The 26,454-nt window shown below is 39.6% G+C and overlaps 1 protein-coding gene across 1 annotated transcript in view; it reads right to left on the bottom strand.

Annotated features, from left to right (window-relative positions):
* Positions 1–26,454, bottom strand: part of SNED1 (sushi, nidogen and EGF like domains 1) — a gene marked incomplete at its 5' end in the record, with an annotated part of 74,041 nt that overhangs the window by 27,455 nt on the left and 20,132 nt on the right. Inside the window, 13 exons of the mRNA XM_083364997.1 lie at positions 62–178; positions 3,339–3,458; positions 4,160–4,273; positions 5,014–5,118; positions 6,588–6,713; positions 9,208–9,324; positions 9,590–9,703; positions 9,945–10,058; positions 10,634–10,747; positions 10,940–11,065; positions 12,930–13,092; positions 15,222–15,362; positions 16,065–16,352. Coding sequence (XP_083221123.1) covers positions 62–178; positions 3,339–3,458; positions 4,160–4,273; positions 5,014–5,118; positions 6,588–6,713; positions 9,208–9,324; positions 9,590–9,703; positions 9,945–10,058; positions 10,634–10,747; positions 10,940–11,065; positions 12,930–13,092; positions 15,222–15,362; positions 16,065–16,352 — 1,759 coding nt within the window. The remainder of the gene's footprint in view (positions 1–61; positions 179–3,338; positions 3,459–4,159; positions 4,274–5,013; positions 5,119–6,587; positions 6,714–9,207; positions 9,325–9,589; positions 9,704–9,944; positions 10,059–10,633; positions 10,748–10,939; positions 11,066–12,929; positions 13,093–15,221; positions 15,363–16,064; positions 16,353–26,454) is intronic.

The raw sequence follows: 26,454 nt of genomic DNA, 5'->3' as shown, positions 1-26,454 counted from the left end.
AGTTACAGAGTGTACAACTGCAAAGCATTTCAATGGGACAAAATAGTATGCCACTGCGTACCTATCTCACAGTGCTTTCCTGTAAAGCGGTAGGGACAGGTGCAGTGGTATTCCCCGTCTGATTCCTTACAAGTCCCTCCATTGCGGCAGGGTCCAGAGCTGCACAATTTGGGTCTTGCTGGCAAGAGAAAAGTAGTGATTGTCAGGACCCACCCCAATCCACGTCTTAGGAAAACAAAAACTCTTGGAGTCAGTTCTAGTCAAAAGGAATTTTTACTAGGACATACTTGGTTGTGGAAATACAAGACAGGACTTAGTATTGTTTTACAAATTGGAACTTTATAAAGGGTTCCCGGTTCAACCCCCCTTCCCTCAACCCCATTTGGTCAGCCCCCATCATTTTACTTCATGTCATCCCTTTTGTGGGAAAAAAGGAACTTCGAATCTTTATGGTTATTGCCTTCTTCCTCTACAGAATTAAATGAAGACACAGCCCAGATGCCTTCTTCTCTAACCCTCCCTTTTGTTCCCCCAGTTCAAAAGATTTCCCTTGGTCTTTGAAATAACCTAAGGCAGGCTGAATCCACATGCGCTCCTCCTTCCTCGGGAGATGGCAGAATCCATGGGGGGGGGGATAATGTTTTAAACATACATTTATGAATGTGATATAAATGTATTCTGACAGTGATACTTGCTATGTATCCTTTGAAAATAAACCCATGCAAATGGGATGAAAGGAGTAGTCTGTTCCTTGCTTGTCTAATTCTTTCATCACAATAAACTAATTCCTAAATTTACAGCAACCAAGATACAGATTATGAATAAATTCAAGATAAAAAGGTAAAGGTTCCCCCACACATGTGTGCTAGTTGTTTCCGACTCTAGGGGCCGGTGCTCATCTCCGTTTCAAAGCCGAAGAGCCAGCGCTTGTCCGAGGACGTCTCCATGGTCATGTGGCTAGCATGACTAGACGCCAAAGGCGCATGGAACGCTTTTACCTTCCCACCGTAGTGGTCCCTATTTTTCTACTTGCATTTTTACGTGCTTTTGAACTGGGACGAATAACAGGCGCTCACTCTGTTACGCGGCACTTGGGATTCACCCGCCAAACTGCCAACCTTCTGATCGACAAGCTCAGTGTCCTAACCCACTGAGCCACCGCGTCCCTTAAATTCAAGATAGAAAAACCAAATACTTTGCCAAAACTAATTTCTGCTATGTTTAACTTTCACAAATATCGCTAAACCAATCTTTGTTTTAAGAATGGTTTGTGAACAAACTGGCATTAGACAAAAGGGAAAAGGGAAAAGTCTCATGGAGCATGTGGGGACACTTAGATGATAACTTTCTGCAACTTCTTAAAGTAGCGGGGTCTTGTGTAACTGTCTGCTGACCCCAGGACAAGAAGTGTTTGATTTAAGGAGTTGCCAGCAGTATTCTGCATGTCCCCATGAATGCATGAAATTATTTTCAATATAGATTGTCCACATAAAACCATATTTTTTTCCTTTCCAAATAAAGACTTCCAAGCCAATTTGAGGAATTCTGGGAGTTAAAGTCCACATATCCTAAAGTTGCCAAGGTTGAGAAGAACTACTCCAATACTTCTTTCTTAGATAAGGTTAAAACACACCAAGCTCCAAAATCTAATACTTTCCAAAGGCCAATGTATTGGGTACTTTTTGATACAGACTTATTAGGATCCTATAATGAATGTTCTAGAGCAGGGCTTTTCAACCTTTTCACCCATTGTACCACTTTTAGGATAAGGCAATATTTGAGTACCACTAGTGCCTAGCAAGGTGTCAAAAACCTGATGACCCAAAAAAAAAGGAAAAAAATGATAAGGTACAGGTAGTCCTCGATGTGCAACAATTCATTTAGTGACTGTTCGAAGTTACAACAGCACTGAAAAAAGTGACTTATGACCATTTTTCACACTTATGACTGTTGCAGCATCCCCAGGGTCATGTGGTTTACATTCAGATGCTTGGCAACTGATTCATACTTATGATGGTCACAGTGTCCCAGGGTCGTGTGATCACCTTTTGCAACTTTTTGACAAGTGAAGTCAATGGCTGGGGGGAGGGTGTGGCCAGCTCATCACTCAGGTTGCGGGGTGTCTGTGGGGTGTGTGGGTGTGGATGTGGGGGGGAGCTGTGGGTCTCTGGTGGAGGGGGGTGGGACTGACATGGGTGCCTTCCTCTCTCCCTCCCATTGTCCCTTCCTTCCTTCCCTCCCTCTTTGTCCCTTCTTTCCTTCCCTCCCTCCCATTGTCTCTTCCTTCCTTCTTTGCTTCCTTCCTTCCTTGCTTCCTTCCTTGCTTCCTTCCTTCCTTCCTTCCTTCCTTCCCTCCCTCTTTGTCCCTTCCTCCTTCCCTTCCTCCCTTCCATTGTCCTTCCTTTCTTTCTTCCTTCCCTCCCTCACTCTTTGTCTCTTCCTTCCTTCCCTCCCTCCTTCACATTGTGAGAGAAGGAAGGAAGGAAGGAAGGAAGGAAGGAAGGAAGGGACAATGAGAGGGAGGGAGGGAGGGAAGGAAGGACTCTCACGTCGTGACCTTTCCCCAGCTGCGTTTCTTACCTGTTTGTCGCTGCCACCCGTGTGCCTGTATTTTGTCCTCTCCTCTCTTGCCCCTTCTCCTCCTCCTCCTTTTACCTTCGGTGCAGCTCCAGCTGACTCTTCCTCCTCCTCCCAAGGCTGCGTCTTCTTTCTCTCTCCCTCTCCCACCCAAACTGCCTCCTTTTATAGCCTCTCCTGTGTCTGCCCCCCTCCTCCTCCTTTCTCTTCTGGGTGTGCCGGAAGTGCTGATCCTGGGGCCTTTGCCTCACCCCAGCAGCCCTGCAGCTGCTGAGGACTCTCTCAAGGCAAGTCCTGCACTGTGTCGCTTTGGCTCGTTCCCTCCCCCTCTACCCTGGGCTGGGCAGGGCTGTGTACCACCTGCCACATTCCAATGTACCACAGGTGGTACATGTACTACCAGTTGAAAAGCCCTGTTCTAGAGCACAGGTGTCAAACTCGCCATAGCACGTGACGTGGCGCGACGTATCGTGACTTTTTTCACATGGCCAGAGCTGTGGTGGGTGCGGCCTCCGCATGATGCAACTGGTCCAGCAGTTTGACACCCCTATCCTAGAGAGAGAATACTTCTTCAATGGTCTCACTCAACTTTAGCTGGCCATAGGATGAACCATATCCTAGTTCAATCATATGAGAGAAAAAGCACCAATCCTTGCAATCAATTTCTCACCCAATCCTGTTCTAGAGTGAAAAGGTTGTCTCTCATCAAAGCAAGTTTGAGAATGTAGATTCTGTTCAGTCACCTCTGTGTTGTCAAGTACCTTTCTCACAATATTTTCCAGTGAAGCCTCGGGGACAGTCACAGGTGTAGGAGTCTTCATGAGCATCACAAGATCCACCGTTCAGGCAGGGCTCTGAGTCACATGGAGAGGATGGCTCAGCTGCAAAAGCAGACATGGCCTCACATGGGCTGATGCTAAATGAAAAACCCACCTGCCCCATGGAGAGGAGCTCAATTAAATGACATGGAAAAAGAGGACACATCTCTTTGAATTCAGATGCCCACGGATATTCTAGGCCATGCAGACATAGGAATGACATCATCTTAAATATACACAGAAGATGGAGGTGTGGTTGGAGATTTTGCAATACTCTAAAGAGTGATGGGTAACTCTTTCCCCCCATATTGCATGGCTGAAAAAAAATCCCTCTATTCTCTGATGTTAATGTTCTAAAGGAACTGATGCTGAGAAAATGTCAGTTTCAAAGGATTGTTTTTAGAATGTAAAAAGATATAGCAGGTTCTCCTTCCTACTATTCACAAACCACAAACTTAACAGCCCACCTGATATTCTCACCAATTTTTACCATTTACAAGAGAAAGTATAAACAGCAACAAAGATGGTACAAGTTACTTGCACATTATTTTCCCACACTATCATGTCACTTGCATATTCCTTATAAATTACATTGCATTTCTCAAGATTGCATTTCTCCCTCTTTCATTTTTACACCTATCCCTAAACCTTCACTAACCAGGTTTAACCTTTGATTGGCATCATTACATGAATTTCTCCTCTCTTCCCCATCATGGTTCTTAAAGTCAGGACACACTCTAGTCTTCTGAGCCTGTTTTACTTACTGTGATTATTGCCATAATCTGTATGGCACACGCAAAGGTAACTGCCACCATACTCCATACAATAACCCCCATCTGGGCACTGGGTGTTCATATTGCAAGGTGTAGTAGTCACTTCTGCAATAGATCAAAAGCACATATAGGATGACTCTCTATTAGACAGCCGAGCATGCTACAGATAATGAGAAATATCACCCATTAGATACACAGCAGGATCAATTATCCAGCTCAGGGAAAATTATCTATAATACTTACAAAGCAAGAAAATATAGGACACACAAGAGAAGGAGCAGTGCTGCATAGTATAAAATTATTTTCCTTAGACTAACCCTTCAACTTGGTCTGATTATCAGCCACTGCTCTGATATTATCTGTAGTCCAAAAGAACTGGAAGGTACCAGCTATAGATAAAGACTCAGATTATTACTTGTGGCCCACAAAAATCTGGACTGTTAGCTTGGTTCTTGGTGCTTTTAGCAATCATATGCCAGGGAGTGGCTCTGAAGGAATTAAAACATTGATTGGGCAGTTAGGTGAAAACAGTTCATCTGCCCATGTTCACAAATGGAAATGTCAGTCAGAATAAAAATAACATCACATTACACTCTAGGAGTTTCTAGAGAGGTAATCTTTCACAACACAAAAAGTAGCATCTGATAACACCTTAAAGACTCACCAGTTGATTATCATGTAAGATCTCATGATTCAGAATTGATCCATAAAAGTCTGCACAGAAGTAAATGGGTTATACTGTACCTAAAGGTATCACAGTATACTCTTGTCACTTTACCACACACGCAGCAAGAATCTAAAGAAGACATAAATGTTTTGCATAGATTAGAAAACATTTCTCTTACCAAATTCACAGAGAAGCCCAAAATATCCAGGTGGGCAATGGCATACAGTGACATTTCCATCCAGGCACTTTCCTCCATTCCGACACTCGCAGTCTTCTGAGAGTTCTGCAAAAATTCAAGAGAGGGAGGAAGAAAGTTGATTGAGACAAATTAGACTTGTCTGAGCCAGCAAATCTGAGACCTTCATTAATCTACCCCCATTCAGTAACCAAAGCAGGATGATGCAGCCTGCTGCAAGGAAACATCAGAATTAGAGTTGGCTAATACTGAAGAGCTTTTACAACATTTTCTTGTAATATTAGTTATTTTCTTTAATTACTACCTAAGCAATGGCAAATTACAAACCAGCTGTGCTCCCTACAGGAGTAATCACACTTTAACTATTAAATGATCCCTTGTGGTGGTATCTGTGTTTGGTTCAACAACTCTAATGAGCTTTATTGCTTTTTGAAAAAAATGGTATGTCAGACACTACCTATTCTCTTCCTAGAAGACGGTATGAGCCAGTAATTAGTGCCTGTAAGCTTCAGAGTGGGAAAAGCTTAATGAAGATAAATGAGGTCAACAGGAGATAGAGTGGGACCATGAAAGAAATTAGTTCTCCAGTAACTTGAGAAAAAAATGCCCCTGGATTATAGGCATTAAAATCATCTAGAAGTATTAGCATGTTAAAGCTTAGCAACACATGAGGGAAGCTGATTCTGTTCACTGTGTAACAATGATAGGTAGCCCAATGTAGTGCTGAAAGCCTTTATTTACATCAGTCAGAGTTCACTTCAAGTATACCACCAATTTTAATATTGCCATTGCTGAAAATCAGATACAATTTCCTAACATTTTTAGGCAGAAATACCAGGGTTGGTGGTGGTGATGAAAGTGTAAGGCTTAAAACAGACTTTATATAGTTAAAGAAAAATCTCAAATTCCGTCCAAATACAACAAAAATGAAATGATAAAATCCTATTTACAATCTTTTACTGCAGCCCATTTGGCTTTTAATCCCCAGTTTGAAATGATTAACAGCCCAAATCTGCAAGTCTTTTGAAATAAATTTGACAACAGAAAAACATTACAAACCTCTATTCTGAAAATTCTGAGAGCAAAATTCAAGCAAGGAAGTATGATGGCCATGACACAAAACTGAAATAGTAGCTACTGTACCATGCATCTAACTTTGAAGTCATGTCACTATCTCCCATGTTATCAGTACCACCACATGCAAATAGCGACATAAATCCCCTTATTATTTTGCTAATTATGTCAATGTTTTCCTTTGCAGGTTCCTGACAGGGTCTTATTATTACTGATAAATCTAAAACTAACTGGGAATTTAATGTGGTTGGAGAAGGTGGTGGTAGTAGTAGTAGTAGTAGTAGTAGTAGTAGTAATTTTTATAGAGCTAAAACCTGCTCAGATACAATCACTTTGAAAAAGAAAACAAATCAAAATGATTTGTTTTCTGCGAACTGCCCACCCAGACTGTAGCGTTCCACTGCTAATTTGGAAACACTGTATACATGCATGAAGCTCAAGAAGAGCACATTTTGTTTAGTGTGTTTCACTATAATACTTACTATCTCTGCAGTCAGTTCCTGTGTATCCTTCCAAACATTCACACATATAACCTTGACTGCTTTCAAGACATGTACCCTCATTCTGGCATGGATTGGAGCTACAGGCATTAGACATTCTGGGGCCACCTAGAAACAGTGAAGGAATCATGATCACACATAAAGAGAGATACAATTTTGAAGCATAAAAAAGAATATTAGAACATCTTCTCAGTATCAAATACAGAAGCTGGTTTTTATCTATAAAACCCTACATGATATCTAGCCTGATTACTTTTGGGACCACCTATCTCTCATAGTATCCATCCAGCCAATCCCATCTGGCAGGGCTGATGTGCTTTATCTTCTTTTGATTAAATAATGCTATCTATCACAAATATACAGATTGTTGTACACCGTACATAATTGTATTTTGTGAGAGGGGTAGCTATATAAATTCAATAAATAAATTAAATTGATAAATAAATGTGCTCTGTTCAGCATCTGGCTCCTAAATGAGGTTCCCCTTGAGATCCAGATAGCCCCCATCCTGCTGATATTTTGGACAGTTTTGAAGACATTGCTGTTCATTCTACGGCTTTGGCAAAAGTGATTGGGGTGCCCTTCAGGGCAACGAGGGTTTGCTTGGTTGTTGCCTGATTTTTACCATATTTTCTTTTTTGCTTCTATTACTGTCTTATTTTATTGTTCTGTATATATTTATCTGGGAACCACTCAGTTTGATTGTGTAAAAATGTATTCTCTCGATATTCTACAGGGAGGACACATGCAAAATAAACACAGACGACTTCACACAGTCTGGCACCCCCAAGTTAGGAGGCAGTTCCTGTATGTCCAGCTTTACATATCAACTCTTCTGTACCACTGCATGGATATTGGGAGGACCTACATGAAGTGCAAAAAGTTTGGTCACTTGTGGGCTATGCTTTACTAAGGATAAGATAATGGATGGAAAGTTCTGCCCAAAAGGCTGATTCTACCTTCTTAACAGCACGGTCATTGAGGCATCACATGACTGACCCTCTTCACGTAAGCAGAGGAAATATGAAAACCAGTCTTCTTGCCAGCCCTTGCCAGCTGCAAACATTGGATGTTTTTGCTCTGACAATATAAGAGGCAGTCTTTTTCTTCAAACTGCTAGCTCTCAATATAAAGAAGTTGTGGGGAGGGGTATGCTAACTGGATATATAAATTAGATAAGAATGGCGCGCAAGATAACAGAAGTGAAGCTTGCGTTTTGGGCTAATTGGAGAATGTGACTAATGACGTGTAATTAAGGGAGGGAATTGTGCATGATAATGATGGGTTTAGGGGAGGAGAATTCAGATTCTGGCATCCATCCATGAGTGCCGATGCTTCGTTCTCATTATTATAGACTTTTAGAAAAACAATGCCTGAATATTGTTTGAACTGTCTCATTAATTGGAACCATGACACCTTTATTCTGCAAGGTTTTCTGTTCCATTTTTTTTTTTTGCAGCACTCAGTTCAGTTTGTTGTTTCTTCCCTGGAAGTGACCTTTTCAATTGTCATCCTAAAATTGTAGAACTTACCACTCATTATGGTTTAATTGTTCCATTTTAAATATTTTACCCTTCATATATTCTATTGATTGAAGATGTTTTAATGGTTTTGTACCTAAATGCTCTCTCATGTAATGTTAATTACAATTATATTACATTTAAGAACTGAAATAAAAAAAACTTATAGTCCGGATGCCAGTGTTCGTTCCATCAGGCAAAGTGGTAAGGTCTATTAGTAGTTCAGTACCATCAGGTAATGACATATTTCTTACATCTTCTAAAGGTTTTTTTAAATGATCAAATAACATATGCCCTATAACTCAAGTTCAAAGAGGGCTATGAACATCAGGAGTAAAAGAGTTAAAGTGCGACAGATTTAATAGTTATTGTTGTTTGCATATAGTAGATTATGATTGTTTTTACTGTTATACCTTGTATTTAGCTCTGGGAAGTCGGGGAGGGGGGAGGGGGAGGGAGGGAGGGGTTGGGGTGGGTTGGGAAGAGGGGAGGGGGTTGGGAGGGGTTTTGTTTTGTTTTGTTGAAAATAAAATGTACTGTAAAACTTTTCAATAAAAAAAACATCAGGAGTAAAGTGTAGTAAGCATACATAGGGAGACTCCTCCCCAAAACCCAATTCCATACAGTATGGCACTGAGTTCTTAAAATACTCACCTTGTACTGGTATCACTTAAGGCAACTTCAAAGCTTATTAAAAAACTAGGAGCTTGGGGTAAGGGCAATGAATTCCTTTATGCAAGGTTTAAGTAAAGTGACTAGTTCAGTCTAAGCATGGACCAAAGCAAATATATCTGGAGTGGGATTACTTATGCTGATAGTCACCTAAATGCAGTTAACTTGAACCGCTGGTCCAAACAAGTTCCCTATCCTTGAGCTGTACTGTTTAATGAATAAGCAGAAATTGGATGATGAAACACAACTGCCATTTCCCAAAAATAAACTAAAGAAGAAGCTGAACAATTTGAATGTCAAAGATAACTAGTCACTGGATTTAAAAAATTAGCAGGGAGCATTCTATGAGAGCAGAATGTACAGGGGCACAGTTGAATTATACATACAAAAAAATAAACAAATATGCTCACCATATTGGCAATTGTTTCCATAGTATCCTGGTGAGCATGTGCAGACATAGCGCCCTGGACGAATATAGTTGCACATCTGCCGATTCCTGCAGTTCCTGCCCTCACAGGCTGAAGGATCTAGAATGAAGAAGAAGAGGGAGCCTCAGTATTGATCAATGCAGCTGAATAAGTGAAGATTACACATACAAGGATGGGTCTAAGCCAGGGGTCTTCAAACGTGGCCCTTTTATGACTTGTGGACTTCAACTCCCAGAATTCCTCAGCCAGTTTGAAGACCCTTGGTCTAAGCTGAGGGCCTGAAAGTAGCAAAGAAAGAGAAAAAACAATCAAGATTAGTTTTGTAGGAAAAAGGATGCCATCACACAGTTATAAAATCAGGCACCTATTTCACAACGGTGTCCAGTAAAAGGTGTTGCACAGGCACAAGTATAGTTGTTGACAAGATCCATACATTGCCCACCATTCAGACAAGGGCTGGACTCACATTCATTTATTTCTGCAGAGAAAAGAAAGAGAACAAAAACATTAAGTTTGAAATGAAGTTATAGTGTTCATTTTGTAGAAAACTACATTGCACAAGCAGTATAAGAGCTGTTATTCATAAATAGGGAATTAACTGATTAAATAAACAGAAGTACTTGTTAACATAAAACAGAAATAAACAATGCAATTGGTATCAGATGAGCAGGAGATTAAATGTTGATTACATTAAATACACATGCTTATTTTTGGCTCACCTATTTCACAGTCTTCTCCCGTATAACCTGGCTGACAAAGACAGGCAGCTGTTCTATTTGTTATTTGGCACTCCCCACCATTTTGGCATTCTTTGGTTTCACACTGGGACTCCTCTATTATATTTCAACAACAACAACAAAAAAGAAAATTAAATTATGACATTAAGATATTTTTTTCATCGAGAAAACCATATAAGCTATAGAATTCTTCAGCTTCTGAATATGCACACAGGCCAGCTATTGAAATTAGCATTATTTCTTGTTTAATGGAAGATAAGTATATTGTAATGAAAATGATATGGAAGGATAATATGGGAAGCTTCATGGTACCGATAGCCATACTGAACTGCCTTATCTGGGGCATACGCTTCCATTTCATCTCTTTGGTCATCCTAGCTGGGCATTCTGAGAAGTGTAATCCAACACATATGAAGATACTATGTCATTAAAGCACCTTCTTTCCTAAAATTAAAGTAATTGCCACAAAGAAGTTCTGCTACGACTTTGTCTTTGTTATGTGTCTAATTAATCTGCTTTCTGCTCAAGCAAGAACCCAAGGCAGATAAAAAAAATAAAGCATAATACAAAAAATTAAATACTAAATACTATAAATAGTAAAATCATAATCACATTTTCTCCTTAAATTTGTTATTGGATGTTTGTCTTTGCTCTTACACAATATTTCTCACCAATTTCACATGTAGCTCCTTTAAATCCTGGTGGACACCAACAGCTGAAGCTGTTGATGCCACTAATACAAGATGCTTTATTATGACATGGATTGGAAGCACACTCATCCACATCTGGAAGAGAAAATGAGAGGTGCTATGAATTAGGATTTACTCAGACACTCGATTCCTCTTTCCCCAGGGGAGAAAACAATAATCTATAGATTGCCATCTAAAATAAAACAAGTAGCTATGTAAGGTCTAATTTGTTGCTGAAATAGTACGGTTGCTCTGTACAATTGTGCACAGCAGACAAGCAGGACTCACCAATTTGGCATTGTTTTCCAGTGAAACCAGCGAGACAAGAGCAGGTGTATGAAGGGTTCCCTGTAATGCAGTCCTCAATACATTTTCCTCCATTCAAGCAAGGACGAAGTGTCAAACACACTGAAGCTGCATGAAGAAATAAACCCACTATTCAATAGTTAGAAGCACGATCAGGGAGAAGTTAGATGATGTGGCAGCAGGAGCATCACACTAATCTAACTTCCTTTTTCTTTGTAGATGATTCCCTATGGTGAACTTAGATCACCAATGTACAGAAGTTTCACATTTCTTTTAAAACCACACAATATAATGTATTTTATCCACATTTAAATTGGGTTGAAAATTACAATTCCCCCAGCTGTCCAGGCCAGTACTTCAATTGATCTATGTAGGAGTTTTACAATCTTTCTGAAAATCTAGATAATGAAATTAATATCCTTGATAGATCAATATTCAGCCTTTTATTAAGTGAACTTTTAGTAATCTTATTAAATCATTTTCACAGCAAAATACTTTTGATCAATTCTATAATCTTCACGGCATCTCATTGCCTTTTGATACATTAATATCAACAAATTTTCCATTATTAAAGAATTTTGCCAACATTATTATTTTTAACAGAATTATGTGTTCAAGGAAATAAAAGAGAGGCAGAGAAAATCATCTACTAAATCTCTAGAATTATTAAATTTGGAAATCAGGGGATGGAAGAAGAAAGAAGGAACAATTGTTAGACAGCTCCAGAGAAGCATATCCCGAAGATGGACAGATAAATTTAAATTAAGGATGAAGAGTCAGAAGAGAACTCATTTAACTCTATGGAGCCAAGGACTGGGAAAAAATCTGAAATGTTTTTATTTAGAAGCCATGCAGACCCTGCAAAACTGATGGGCATAGATTGTGGGAAGTTTCAATTTTTGAAAAACCCTCAACATTGCAGGAGAATAATATTGGGCTTAATGGATAGCTTTTAGTGATGGTTTAAGCCTCCCTAGGAGAGGTTTAATTTCACTTCCCGTATGGATTTGCAAACATATGGGACAGAATCTAATATATCCAATTGGATATTACACTGAGATTGCAACTTCTAGAATTCCAGCTATTAAGCTTGTGGAATTATCTGGGAACTGCAGTCTTATCATATTCAGAGCATCAGATTGGAGAAAACTGGCCTAAATCTGGGACCCAGTCCTATAAAAAATGATTGAATTAATGTAAGAAAACATTATGGATTTATGCTTGTATGGAATTAATTTACAGTTTAAGAGTCTTTAGTCTTTTTTCTAAACCAACAGCTTTGGCACGTAAGAACTAATGAGAAGACTTGAGTTCTGATCACCATGAACCTCAGTAGGTAATTGGGGGCCAATTTCTATTAGCCCAACGGGAAAGCACCATAGATGCCACTTTTAGCTCATGGTTGAGATGAATGCTATGATATGAAGTGTAACAAACAGAGTATTGACTAAAAAGAAACTAGCTTTCCCTCATCTCCCAAATAATTCAGTGTTAAAATGAGACAATCATCTAGGATTTACTTGAGAATACAGTAAAGATGTGGATGAATTTGTTCTCTCACTCCACCTTTTGTGGGGAAAGATGGAATCATCTTAATTTCAGGATCATCATCCTTTCATATAAAGACCTGCTTTTCTCAGAGGTACTCTATTTATGTCTTATTTCTACTTGTTTCATTCTCAGAAATAATTAAGTAGCTCTTAATCAACCAGAAGAGATCTACAGCCACCAAGGGATTCAGTCCGAGTAGCATAGCCATATTCCCCAAATTTATAACTTGCACAGTACATCCCACATTTATTGTACTGCATTAATGTAACAATTCAGTAAAGTATTCAGAAGTTTATGTGCCACTCACAACTGCTCCTATTGCGTGGCTGCCGCCCTTCATCGAACTAGAACTTTCACAGGGACAAAGAGAAGGGCTGGAAGAATTGGTTTCATTAAATAAACCTAACTGCTGTCCTCTTACTTGTGTTGTTGCAGCCCCCCACTTGCACCTGGGCATCATCGATTCTGAATACCCAGCGCCCGGGGATACCCACATTTGTTGTCATCTCCACGTCGACAATGTCATCAGTGCGGGATCCGGGGATGTTAAAATATCGTTTTCCATCACCGGCATTGAAACCTGCCTAGGAAGACAAGGGCAGAGACTGAAACCTCTTGCTGGGGAAAGCAGGGCAGCTGTGGGGAAATGCAAGGGACTTCTGTCTTCCACCATGCCCAGTGCCCTGCAGAGGAATGGACTGCAAGAACATAAGGAAGGGAAGCATCCAATTTCCCTGAATGTTGCTTCATATTTCTGCTTCCCATTTAAATAGCTACTATTTTGCATAGGAGGCATTAGCAACCCTCATAATACAACTTCTCTGATTTCCTCAGTGGAGATAATAGTTGTTCTTCTAGAACACAGGCGTCAAACTTGCCATGTCGCGTGACGTGTCGCGACATATTGTGACTTTTTTTGCATTGCCAGAGCTGGGGTGGGCGTGGCCTCCATACAATGCAAGTGGCCTGCGGGCCGGCAGTTTGACACCCCTGTTCTAGAAGTTTTCCTTTGACAAATTACTTACAAGGAAAAGTTGTGGTTCAGTGAAAAATCACATGTTTTGTGTATATGGAGCAGCCTCTGACTCTACAGATTGGGCTGGGAAGGGCTCTGATCTGGAATCTTGAAATGCCATTGCTAGTGTTAGCAGAACTCAGCAAAAGGGACCAGTGATCTCACTTGATATATGGCAGCTTCATTTGTTCCTAGATTATCTCCACTTTCTGGACTTCTTAAACATTCAATTCCCAGGGCATTCAATTGTGATGAAACATGTTGCCTGAACTTAGCGGTCCTTGGTCTTGTCAACGCCTAAATGGGAGACCCCATGGAAACCCAGCATACTGTATATCAAGTTGATTCCACAGGGGGAAAAGGGGATATGAGTATAATAAATGTAGCCAGAATGTAGCTGTTTGAGTCTTCTTGTAAGCCAGGAGTCAGGACTCTTGGGATAAGAATTCTTGACTAGGCAAACATACAGTTGTCAGTTCATAAATGACTAAAACTGGCTCACAGTTAGCAAACATTGTTGTGGGCCACCAACATCTGGAGGCTTACTTGCAAGTTTATGTCGAGGCAAGCATTTCTTCTCCAGGACAACCATTTATTTGGACCCCTGTTCCAGCTGCTTCAGGACAGGCCAGTAGAAAATAAGCAGCATATAGTCTAGAAGCCATCTCCTACTGTTTTGAATGTCATTTGTGATTAAAGACTTTGGCTACAACACACGATAACTGTCATCATTAAAAGGCAAAAAAAAAAGGAGGTGGGAGGGGAAGAGGGAGTTCAGATGGTCCACTTAGTGCAACTCTTTTCCCAAATGGCTTTTGGCACCAAAAGGCCCCAGTAATCCCCACTCATCCATGACTCACTAGCTGGAAAGCGCACAAAACACTGAGCTTATTTTCATCCCCATTCATCTATACAGGGTGAATCCAAGAGAATTTTGGACTCTCTTGCTGCTTTCCACAAAATGAGCACAGCTCTGTTAGCTCAAGCCAAGCAGCAGCCTCTGCCATGCTGAGCTGCGAGGTGCTTCTGCTGAGCCACTCTATCATCTTGTGAATTACAGCAGCAAGTTCTCACAAATTTGGTCAGAAGCCAGTGCCTGGTGAAAAGCTTTTCAACTTCCTCTCTCTCCCACTTTGGCCGAGCCAAGGCAGGGTGTTCCTAAAGCATTGTACAGTATCCAAAGCATGTGGTTACTGCTCTGTTTACAATCATAAAAGTCTACACTCCTGAATTTCTGGGGCTGAAAATGGATTAATTTTCTATACACCTGTAACTTCCTGCTTACTGGAGATGACTGCTAGTAGTTGGCCAAGCAATTAATAGTATATCCACACATCCCAACAGCCACCGACTAAAAGAAAGAAAACAACATATAGGATGAAATATAAATGCCAAGAGAAAGTTGTACTTGCTGCAGTCATTGCTGGATGACTCTTTTAAATAAGTTGGTGGCTAATGAGGGGAAGGAACTCAGAAGCACTGGCCAAAATAAAGAGCTGCAGTTTCCTTCACTAAAGGTCCTATGTAGTCTAAGTTCTGAAGGGATGGGAAAAATAAGATTATTATTTAAGAAGTTGAAGCTAAGGATTATCTGGGCCGTGGCCATATCAAGACAATTAACAGCATCTTTAGCCAGCTCCAAGAATGTATGCCATGTATTAGAAAGGAGACTAACTTGAACATGATCATGTAATCTACCTGGGCTGCTATCCCTCCCAGGCCTGCTAAATTTCCTCCACTGCTGGCATGCATGCCAGTAGTCCAGGTTATTGACTCATAGTTGAAGATAGTGAAGGAAAGCAGGCCATCAGTGATGAGGACTATCTGGAAAGTATTTACCTGCAAGGAAAAAAAAACACAGAGAGAGCATTAAGGCAGTAGGCAATGTTCAGAAATTTGCAGCATTGGTTAATACTAAAGTAAAACCTTCTCAAGAAGGTCTCCATCAATAGTTCTTGAGCCCTTTTGAGTCCTAAAGAGCTGCTTGGCTGCAAGAGAGTCAGAGCGCTATGAGGAGCACTTATTCATGCCAAGAATATTGAACTTATTATTTTGCTATATTGTGCCCTAATTCCTATCTTTTAAAATAATGTTTTAATTTGTATTTTTTTTCTTTTGTCAAAGGAACGAGTATTGTATTTTATTCTCTGACCTCTCGTATCATAGGAAAGATAGAATGCTGATGTCTGAAATGAAGGAAGATGATCCAGGTCATGGTTGTCCCAAAAGTGCTTTTGCAAAAAAGCAACTGGACTTCTTTGTTTTTTCCTTGAAAACATTTTGCTTCTTATCCCAGAAGCTTCTTCAATTCACAAGTGAAGAAGCTTCTGGGATGAGAAGCAAAACTTTTTCAAGGAAAAAACCAAGAAAACTAGTTGCCTTTTGGAAAAGCACTTTTGGGTCTGAAATGAAGATTACTGTGCTGATAAGTCAATAATTTACTACAATTTCTGTTCTGCCCAAGCTTAATCACTATAGGGCAGAGAGAAAACTCTTTTATTCTTATTACCCATCAGTCAATATTCTGGTTCTGATACTTACTGGAGAAAACAAGTTTCCTCCAAAGAAGGTAACCTTGTTCCAAGTTGCTATGAATACCCATTGGGCTGAGAACTCTGGGAATTCTGGGAAATACTGTGCAATATCCTTAGTGGCTCTCTCCAAAACAGCATGGTCTGTGGTTTCCCGGTAATACACTTGTCCTGAACGCCGGTTATCGACATCAGCCCAGAATGCAGCAACAACACGTCGGTCATTGGAAATAGGGAAAGCCACGGGGGTGAACTGAGATACCTCTTTCAAGAAGGAGATGATTCCATTGTTGTTTACCTAGGCAGGAAAAAAAAAGTTAGATATGGGGAAAAAAATTAAACAGACTCAGCTAAAAGAGAGTGGGAATAATACAAACTTTCTTGCCTTACTTGACCTTCCACCAAAAAGACAGCAGAAATTACATAAAAATCCAGAAAATACACCGCAATATAAGTCTTAGTGCATGTTATAGAAACCATACCTTGATATTAAATATCTGTTCCTCCTGCCGTACAAGTATGCCATTCTCCAAACTTTTAAACCAAAAGAAAAAGTGTACCCATAAATAGTCAGAGACCTGCTTCCGCCTTCAGATATTCCTCTAACCACACTCTCTGCTTGCTCACTGCATAATAGGTCTGGAAAGCCATTGCCCAAGGATCTAAGAAGGCAGGCAGAACAAACCATACCCTGTTCTCTTACCGGAGATGGGCCAAAGGAAGGAGGAACAGCTGAGAAAACTGCAGCAGCCACAGTGATCTAAACAAACAAGGTGAAGTTCATTTGGGCCAGGCTCACCTTCAAATGCACTCAAACTTTGCATTTCCTCCCATGATTTAAAGAGGCAGAAAAGTATATTTTGAAGGTGCTCAGAGACAAACAGCATTTCTGAGGACAGGTGAGACTCTTCCATCAAAGCATCATTTGCTGGGGTGAACTAGAAGCAGATCCAGGAAATCAAGAGGAAAACCATATCATCCATGTAGAAGCTAACACTTTATGGCCAGAGATGATTTGTTCTGACACGCTGTTTTATTTGTTACTGTTCTATGCAGTTTCATCCTCTTGATATACATTGTTGTTCTTAATCAAATTTATAGCAAAAGCAATTTCAAAAACAGAGAAAGAAGTATGAGTTATTATTATGGCATTCTACTAATATCACAAAAATGATTTTTATGTAAAGGAATTAAAACCTCTCGTTCAGAAAAAAAATCACATCATAAATCCTCAGCGGAAGACACACTAATGAAGAAGATTATAATCTGTTTTATGCCATTGTAAAAATAAAGTCTTCCAAATGCTATCTTTTTCCTTGAAAACACTCCTTACATGTATAGAAATGGCATCACAGGGAAAAGATTGAAATGTTGTCTTACTCCCTCACTTAAGTCTTCAGCTAGGCAGAGAGTTGCTGATACACCTAAAGTAGTGTTCAGGTCTATAGAAGTTGAGTAGTACAGTCTATACTATGTTATTTTCCAGGGTTCATAGCCTGGGTCATGTTAGATAGATTTTGCTCATGTCTTAATTATCTGACTGCCATAATTGAATTCTTTCAACAAAGATTAAGTTTTCTGTTCTTCGTACTTTTTTTACTATGGAACTTCCTACATGAAGCAGGGCAGAAACAATCTTTCTCTACCACCTAAGAACCTCAAGCCTTTGAAGAACATTTTTTTGGAGACCATATACAGATGGAGTCAAACCTTGGTTCTTTGGATCTCCATTATGTGGACTTCTGCTACAATGGACACAAATAACTTCATTTCCAAACAACGGGCAAAGTTTATTTTTGTTCAAAGTAATGCAGGCAGCTGATATATTAAATGTCATTCAAATTAAATTTCATCAGTTGCCTTATTATTTATTAAACAAATTTATATAGCTGACAAACATCTCAGAAACAAGCAACTTTGGAAGATATACAATAGAACTAAAAACAGTTAATAAGCAGATTAAAAAGCTTGAAAACTAAGCTAAAATAGAATAATAGACAAAGGGGTGTTAAAAATAGCAGAATCATCTCACTAGTTCACCTGTCCCCTAGGGTCTCCAGGCCTGCTAGCATAACCAAGTCTTGAGAACAGTGACAAGGTGAACTTCACCTCAGGGGAGAGAAAATTCCATAGTGGAAGTCCACAGCAGAAAAGGCCCATCATCAGGGCCCACCAAATGTAGCTCCCTAGGCAATAGAACCCACAACATGCCCTCTCTGCTGGATCTGATAGGATGGGCAGTTGAAATTGGAACAGATGGCCCTTCAATTAACCTGGTTCCATGCCATGAAGGGTTTTTAAGATCAACACCAGCACTTTGGACCTGTAAACAAACTGGTAACCAACACAGCTCACAAAGCAGAGGTGTGACGTTTGTTTTGTACCAGCTATAGTTTACAGATACCCTGTTGAACTCTGGATGACCTAGGATAAGTCCTGAGTCACCTCAGATCCCACTTCCAGGGAAGGCAAATTGGAAATTCCCCCAAGATCACAGGTCTAGGGAACCTCACTGGCAACTTGGAGATGGAAGCAAGGAACTCAGGCAGGAAGGTTGCTATGCAGCAGTGAACCTGGTACAACAGCAACAGTCCTAACTGATCCCTGGAGCCCAACTTAATGAACAAGATGTCACATCCAGTGACTTGTGGAACAGCATTCCTGAAAGCTGTAAGTGATTCTCAAATGACAATTGCCGTACCATCATCCCTGCCTAGGTTCTTGGCTGAAGCCATATTCAAAACATCGCCAGGCACTTCTCTGAGAGGAAGCCTCCTCCCTTTGGGACCCAGCCAGTCCAGTAATACATTCCAAGTTAGCCCTCTCCCAAGTTAGCCCTCTCATGCACAATCAAACTGCAGATGAAGAATGGCTTATTACAAACCAACCTGGCATTTAAGGCCACTTATGGTCTGCTGTCTGGCTATAGGGTCTGACAACAAGGACCTAGAAAATGAAGTGATACCACTGATACTATATCAATGACCGTTGTGTCATTTGTGTTAATCTGCATCATCTGGAAAACTGATACAAATGATGACAAATATCAATTACATAATTATACAAATAACGTAAATTTGATTGCCATGGACATTCATGTATAATAGAAACCCTTTCTCCACAAACGGTTCATTTAACTGAAGTTTTACTATATACAGTACAGTCAACCTCCATGTAAGAAAGAGTGTCTTGCAGGCAGGGAGACACTTGAAGATCCAACCAGAGAGTAACGTAAGTAGAACATTTTTCATCTAGCAGCAACAGATAAGATTCTCTGTTGTTAGCTCTCTAAGCCTGTTGAGCAGGTGCCAGCTTGTCTCTGTTTTGTGCAATTTCAGGCAGCGGTTAGTACATCTACATGAAATGTTGGCTAAGTAGGGATGAAAAAATAAAGCTAAAGATTCCCTATGTCGATCTAAAGTCATCTACTTAGCTTTAATAGCATTTAAATGTCAGATAGCCGCTGCAGTACAATTTACAATATTATTAGTTTGCATTTGCTTTTGGTACTGTCTCATATATGGCTGTTTTAGTTAAAGATGTGGTAATTCAAGAATTGTTGTTGTTGTTAGCTGCGAAGTCATTTCCGACCCATCGCGACCCCATGGACAATGTTCCTCCAGGCCTTCCTGTCCTTTACCATCTTCTGGAGTCCATTTAGGCTCATGCCTACTGCTTCAGTGACTCCATCCAGCCACCTCATTCTCTGTTGTCCCCTTCTTCTCTTGCCCTCAACCTTTCCCAGCATTAGGCTCTTCTCCAGTGAGTCCTTCCTTCTCATTAGGTGGCCAAAGTATTTAAGTTTCAACTTCAGGATCTGGCCTTCTAAAGAGCAGTCAGGGTTGATCTCCTCTAGGACTGACCGGTTTGATTGCCTTGCAGTCCAAGGGACTCGCAGGAGTCTTCTCCAGCACCATAGTTCAAAGGCCTCAATTCTTTGGTGCTCAGCTTTTCTTATGGTCCAACTTTCACTGCCATACATTGAAACTGGGAGGACCATAGCCTTGACTATGCACACTTTTGTTGACAAGGTGATGTCTCTGCTTTTTAGTGTCCTGTCTAGATTTGCCATGGCTTTCCTCCCCAGGAGCAAGCGTCTTTTAATTTCCTGGCTACAGTCCCCATCTGCGGTGATCTTGGAGCCCAGGAAAATAAAATCTGTTACTACCTCCATTTCTTCCCCATCTATTTGCCAGGAATTGAGAGGGCTGGATGCCATGATCTTGGTTTTCTTAATGTTAAGTTTCAACCCATGTTTTGCACTCTCCTTCTTCACTTGTAACAAGAGGTTCTTTAGTTCCTCTTCGCTTTCTGACATTAGAGTGGTATCATCTGCATATCTTAGGTTGTTAATATTTCTCCAGGCAATCTTAATTCCAATTGTTGATTCATCTAGCCCTGCCTTTCTCATGATATGTTCTGCATATAAGTTAAATAGGCAGGGCGACAGTATACAGCCTTGCCGGACTCCTTTCCTAATTTTGAACCAATCAGTGGTTCCATGTCCAGTTCTCACTGTTGTTTCTTGACCTGCATATAGGTTTCTCAAGAGACAAATAAGATGGTCTGGTATGCCCATCTCTTTAAGAACTTGCCACAGTTTGTTGTGATCCACACAATCAAAGGCTTTAGCATAGTCAATGAAGCAGAAGTAGATGTTTTTCTGGAACTCCCTAGCTTTCTCCATGACCCAGCGTATGTTGGCAATTTGATCTCTAGTTCCTCTGCCTCTTCGAAATCCTGCCTGTACTTCTGGTAGTTCTCGATCCACATACTGCTGGACTCTAGCTTGTAGGATTTTAAGCATAACTTTGCTAGCATGTGAAATGAAATTCAAGAATACCATAGTATAAATTAGTTGTACATCTAATTGAACAATGCAATAACATTATTTGTATGGGGCAAAAGGCAAAGTGTTATTCAATGAACACCAATGTCTTACATGCTACCATTTTGCTAATATTATCTTTATAGGATAAAGCAGCTCAAATTAGGACATTGCACTGCCAGGAAGCCCCCTCTGATTCAGTGACTCTTTCATGTTCAGTGTGTACACAGAGATCACTCAATTCTCTGGAATTAGAAGAAACCTCAAAACCTCTGAACTCTAGCCTGTGCATAAAATAGCACGAAAAAAATTCTGCCGGGGAAAGAAGCTGAGCCTTTGTGCATAGAAGGAATGTGGTCTGGAGATGCAGGTGTGACATTTGTTGGGGGAGGAGGCTGTTTCACTCTGGTAAGCAAACTCAGAAGTCAAAAAATGCTTTGTATGCTCCGCAAAGTGATCAGTCATGTCCTTGGAATCTCAGTAAAGCCTGAGAATCGCATCATTATGAGGCTGAACAGGGCAAAGTAAAGGTAGGATCCAATGCCTATGTAGATGTAAAACTGATAAAGGGCACAGATTAACCAGACAATATTAGGAGTGTGTGCCTTTTACTTTGGAAGATATAGGGCTGAAATAGGGAACTCACAGAACTAACAGAATCGGTCAGAATCAGTTGCAGCCTTCACACAATCACCTATTACAGCTACCAACCTATTAGAAAAATCTTTCTCAGCTAAATGAGTTTTAAACAATTAAACAGGTTTAAGCGTGAATTCAGGCATGATGCTTTCAGATGTGTTCAGGGATCTGAGCTCTTAGAATTACCTGAAACATTTCAGAAAAGCTTCTTGGATGGGAATCTCAGATTGTAGCAAGGCACTAGACTGAGGAAAAGCTGGGTGCAATAATGAGTTTTGAAGCAAGACAATTGTTTTTTAGTCACTGCATAAACCTGTAAACATCACAAACATTAACCTGTTGCTCTAATTGATTAGAGTATTTGACAGAATTGCATATTCTAGGGTTGATTTGAATGTGGCATCAGCTGGGACTCCAGGGCAGCAGTGGAGGTATGGTCATTGTCATCAGGGAATCTTTTACGGCTTTCAAAGACACTGATCTTGAGACCCTGTTAATTAAACTGGGCTCTAGGAATCAGTTAGGATTCTTGCTGTTGCTGTTACTACCTACTGTATATCAATCTCCCTGACTAATCTTGACTTCATTTCTGAGTTGGCACTGGAGTTCTCCACATTTACAGTTCTGGGGGACTTTAATCCACTTACCGTAGGCATGTCATCTGAGGTGGTTTGGGAGTTCATGGCTTTCATGAAAGCCATGAGCCTATTCCATGTCACCTAGAACCCAACTTCGGACAGTGGTCACATGCCAAGTTAGCTGTTCCTAGTGCTTTTTTTGTTAAAAAAAAAAGGTGCCAGAACTCACACACATCATACAACCCACCTTGCCTACCCTACAAGGTTTACCTTTGTAGTTGGAAAAAAAAACCTAAATTTTTTTTAGTGTATCTAAAAGACTAGGATTGTGTTCAAGGTAAGTTAATACTATTAATGTTACCATGCACTGTGTGGTTTTAAATTACAAGAAGACATTTTATTAATCTTTTGGGACATTTACCACTGGCATACCCATATAGTTTAATGAGAGGAAAGGTCAGCTTTCTATGTGGAATGAAATTGGCCAAATAAAACAAAATTTGGTTGCTTGTAAAAGATTAAATTTTTAAGAAGTTGTCAAACAAGGTGGAAAAATTTACATTTGGAGTTTAATCTGGATATTGACTTGAAACAAATTAAAGTTTAAACTTTGTCACTGAACAGATTACTTTTAATTTACCTTTAAGTTAAACCCAATTTAATAAATAGATCTGATTAAACCTTATCTGTAGGTCTATCTTTATATCTGACCAATACATAATTATTATATATTATTAATAATAATACCTCCAAATCACAAGACATTGGCTTTATTCTTATTCTTCCCCTCTGCTGTTTGAATATAAAATATAAAAGACTAAAAAAAGATTTTCATAGACATCCCAGCCTTTGAACTACCCAAGGAACTGAAACTGCAAAGTTTCGCTGTCGGGCAAGCTTCTACACCAGCTGCCTTTCTTTCCCCTCGCTTCGCCTCTTTTTAACCTCACACCCCACCTTCTGTAAGGGAAGGCAAAAGGCTCACTCACCCTCTCATGAAAGATGGCCTCCATGTTTATGTGTCTCCCACCGCCACCATTGGCTTCCACACCACATGGTCCAACCCAGCCAATCAAGTCACGCTCTGGCTGTGGTGCTCTGGTGCCTCATGGCTCCTCCTAGAGGAGGCATACCATGCCGGAGGGGACCCCCCTTGCACCGTACTGCCAGTGGGGCATTTTCAAAAACAAATGAGGATAGGAAGGGAAACAATAGAAAAGAATGCAACTCTGGAAAATCCGTCAAAAAAAGATGCCGGAACTCTGTTCCAGTGTGTTCTATGACAAAGAAAGCCCTGGCTGTTCCTGTCAGAGAAGTCGATTGGTCTGCCCCTGGTGACTGATGGGGTTTCAAAGGAAACTGGGGGGTTGTTCCTGCTGCTCTGTTTCATAGTCTATTTGAAGGTTTAGTTATTGCTTGGAATAAGTACCGTAGATAGCTGAGGCCTTGGATCAGATCACATTTGTGTAACCTCTCTCCTCTCATGGACCCAGCCATTCTCCGTGGTTTATGGAGGAATTGAGCAAGTTGAAAACAGAGAAGAGGTGTCTGGAGCATTGCTGACACTCAACAAAGAACAAATTCAAGAGAACACTGGTAAGAGCCACTATTAAGGCCTACCTTGTGGCTATAAGGACAGTGAAACGCCAATATTTTGCCACCCTTATTGCATTGCAGACTGTCATCCCACAGCTCTGTTTCGGATGGCTCATGTTTTCTTGGGTAAAGGAGGAATGGAGAACGTCCTACAGGGATATTTGTAGGATTGTGCATAGCATCTGATGGATAAAATCACTTGGTTTTGTTCCCTGCTAGATGGTGGCCTTGTTGCAAGTCCAGTGGAGATGCCAGCTGGACCTGAGGAAGATCTTGTGCACAATCTGGAAGGCCTCCTACACTGGTGAATCCTGCTCACAGGTGGCAGTCGTGGTTTTGTACAGGGCTTTGTACAGCTTTGTCTTGTGCATCAGTTGCACCCATTCCTGGATTGGCAGGCCCTGCTTATAGTCTCTCATGCCCTTGTCACCTCCAAATTGTACTACTGCTTCCGCCTTATGGAATAATCTTCTCTTCCTCCCTCCTCTCAAATTAGATTAGTTTAGTCTCTTTTAACATTCTGGGAGTCCCTCAAGACCTGCTTATGTAAACAGACCTGGGACTTCATTGTTTGGTTCCTATTCTTATCCTTCTTCTGCTGAGGGATTGTATATCTGTTTTTAAAATATTTTTTAAAAGTCTGGACTTTTTTATATATTTCTTGTCTTGATATTTGTCGTTTGATTGTTATATGCTGCCCAAGTGTCATGTTTTGTGAGACAGCCAGCTATACAAATTTGACCAATAGAATTTTGATTATTAAATTAATTTACTCATAAATGCCAGCAAGTAATGTATTGCTCCTCTCAGAAACCCCTAAATGGCTTTGGATACTGAGCAATACAATAGATAAAACTATACCTAGGCTTCATAGGAATATATTAAAAAAATAATAGTTTTCAGCGTGCTAAAATATGGATTTAACTTGTCCTGATGAAGAGAAAAAAAGAAGAGATAGATGTACGAGACAAAACTTCAGCAACCTAGAAAATCATGATCCAAGGAAAATAACTGACATAGAAAAAGCCCAATATAATTTCTGGCATTGTTTAAGAACATTATCTGGGCAGATTTAGAACAACACTTATGCCTTAAAAAAATAACATCCCTTTAGGTTTAATCCACTTTCAGACTGGCACTTCAGATTTAGAGCTGGAAACAAATTCTACAAGGACCAAGAGCCAATGGGCTTTTGTTGTTTTTATTAGAGAAGGAAATAATGATGGATAGAAGGGTAGAGAGTGAACAATGGGTAAGGATTTAGCTGAAGGAAGAAGATCCATTTTCAAGGAAAGCAGAGTTTTTTTGTTATTATTCCATGTATTATTTATCTCTTTAGCTGACCATGCAATGTCCTAGTGGTGCCTGGTCTCTTTGTTCATTATTGCCTATGGCAGCTATGCCTCTCTCTATCTTGCAAACTACATAAAACAGCTTTAACGAAACCACTACAAGTGTAGCAGTTTATCTATAACCAGACAACACACTTGTAATATCCGAATCAAACATACTTTTATATATTTGTATATGGAATTTAAATTCTGGAATTCTGCCTAATATGCACCATTAAAGACCTAAAAATAATCTACTACAGAAAAGTTCAATTAAAAAAAAGTAAAACTGACTACATTGCATACATTGCAGTTAAGGACATTTTCAGTTCTATAGATTAGCACTTTTTCTATTGATACTCATCCATCTTATATATATTCCTAGCATTATCCCCCTACTTGCTCCTCTCTTTAGTAGTATTTGTAGTAATGTCATCTCAGCATTTTCTGTTTGTTCTAAATAATGGGAATCAAAGTTAATGTTCTCCTATTTTACCTTTTATACAAAATTAGGATTCCTATTGTCAACTGATCACTTATTATTTGATTGCGGTCAAGAATATTATTATGAATATATCATGGAAACGACTAGTTAATAAAGTATTTGAATTGAATCATCAGAAGTTTTTAATAGCAGATTTATTAAAACTTACAATTTTTATCTTTTTAATTATTTTAACTAATAAAAACAAAAAAGTAAAAAAAAATAGAAAGTACAGAAAAGGAATAAAAATAAAAGTAGAAAAGAAAGAAAAATTAATCTCTTAAAATAAAATAATGATCTCTTCTTCCTCTATTCCAACTCTTATCTATAAACAAATCCTTAAAGCCTCATGATTTCAGTACTGATGTCAGAAAAAGTCCACTAAGGGTTACCAGACATAACAACATATCTTTTTTAACCTTGTTCAAATAAACAAATGTTATATTGTACTTTTAACTATCTATTTTTAGTTTTTTCAAATAATGTGCTAGAATTTGACTTCTTTTAATGTTTTCTTTATATTTTCTCACAAAATTCTAAAAATATTTAACAAGCCTCTTTTGTAAATTCAACATGGAAACATTACTCAGGTCACTTGCTTAGTTTATTATTTGTATATTCCTTTTAATTATTAAGACATTAGACATTGTATGTTCAATGCAGCATTTTTTTCCATATCGTTTTCATAAACTGTCCAGATTTAGATCAGATCAATCTTGTCAGATATAACCTGATCCTCTTTCATAGCATCTCTTAAACACAGTCTGTGTTTACTTATTTAACTTCTGAATCCACTGTTCAAAATAGCCTTTAGTATGCTCAATGTTAAATTATTTTACTTCATTCTGTGTTAGTAAGTCAAACTATTTGTAATTTGATTGAAGCGTTTTTTCTCTTTTAATTGTAATCTTCAGGTCTTCCTAGTTCACTTCAGTGTCCAATCT

Source organism: Vipera ursinii (genome assembly GCF_947247035.1).
Source record: "Vipera ursinii genome assembly, chromosome: 5".
In the NCBI taxonomy this organism is placed as follows: domain Eukaryota; kingdom Metazoa; phylum Chordata; class Lepidosauria; order Squamata; family Viperidae; genus Vipera; species Vipera ursinii.
Note: the sequence above shows the minus strand (reverse complement) of the source record. Positions and strands in the feature narration are given on the sequence as shown.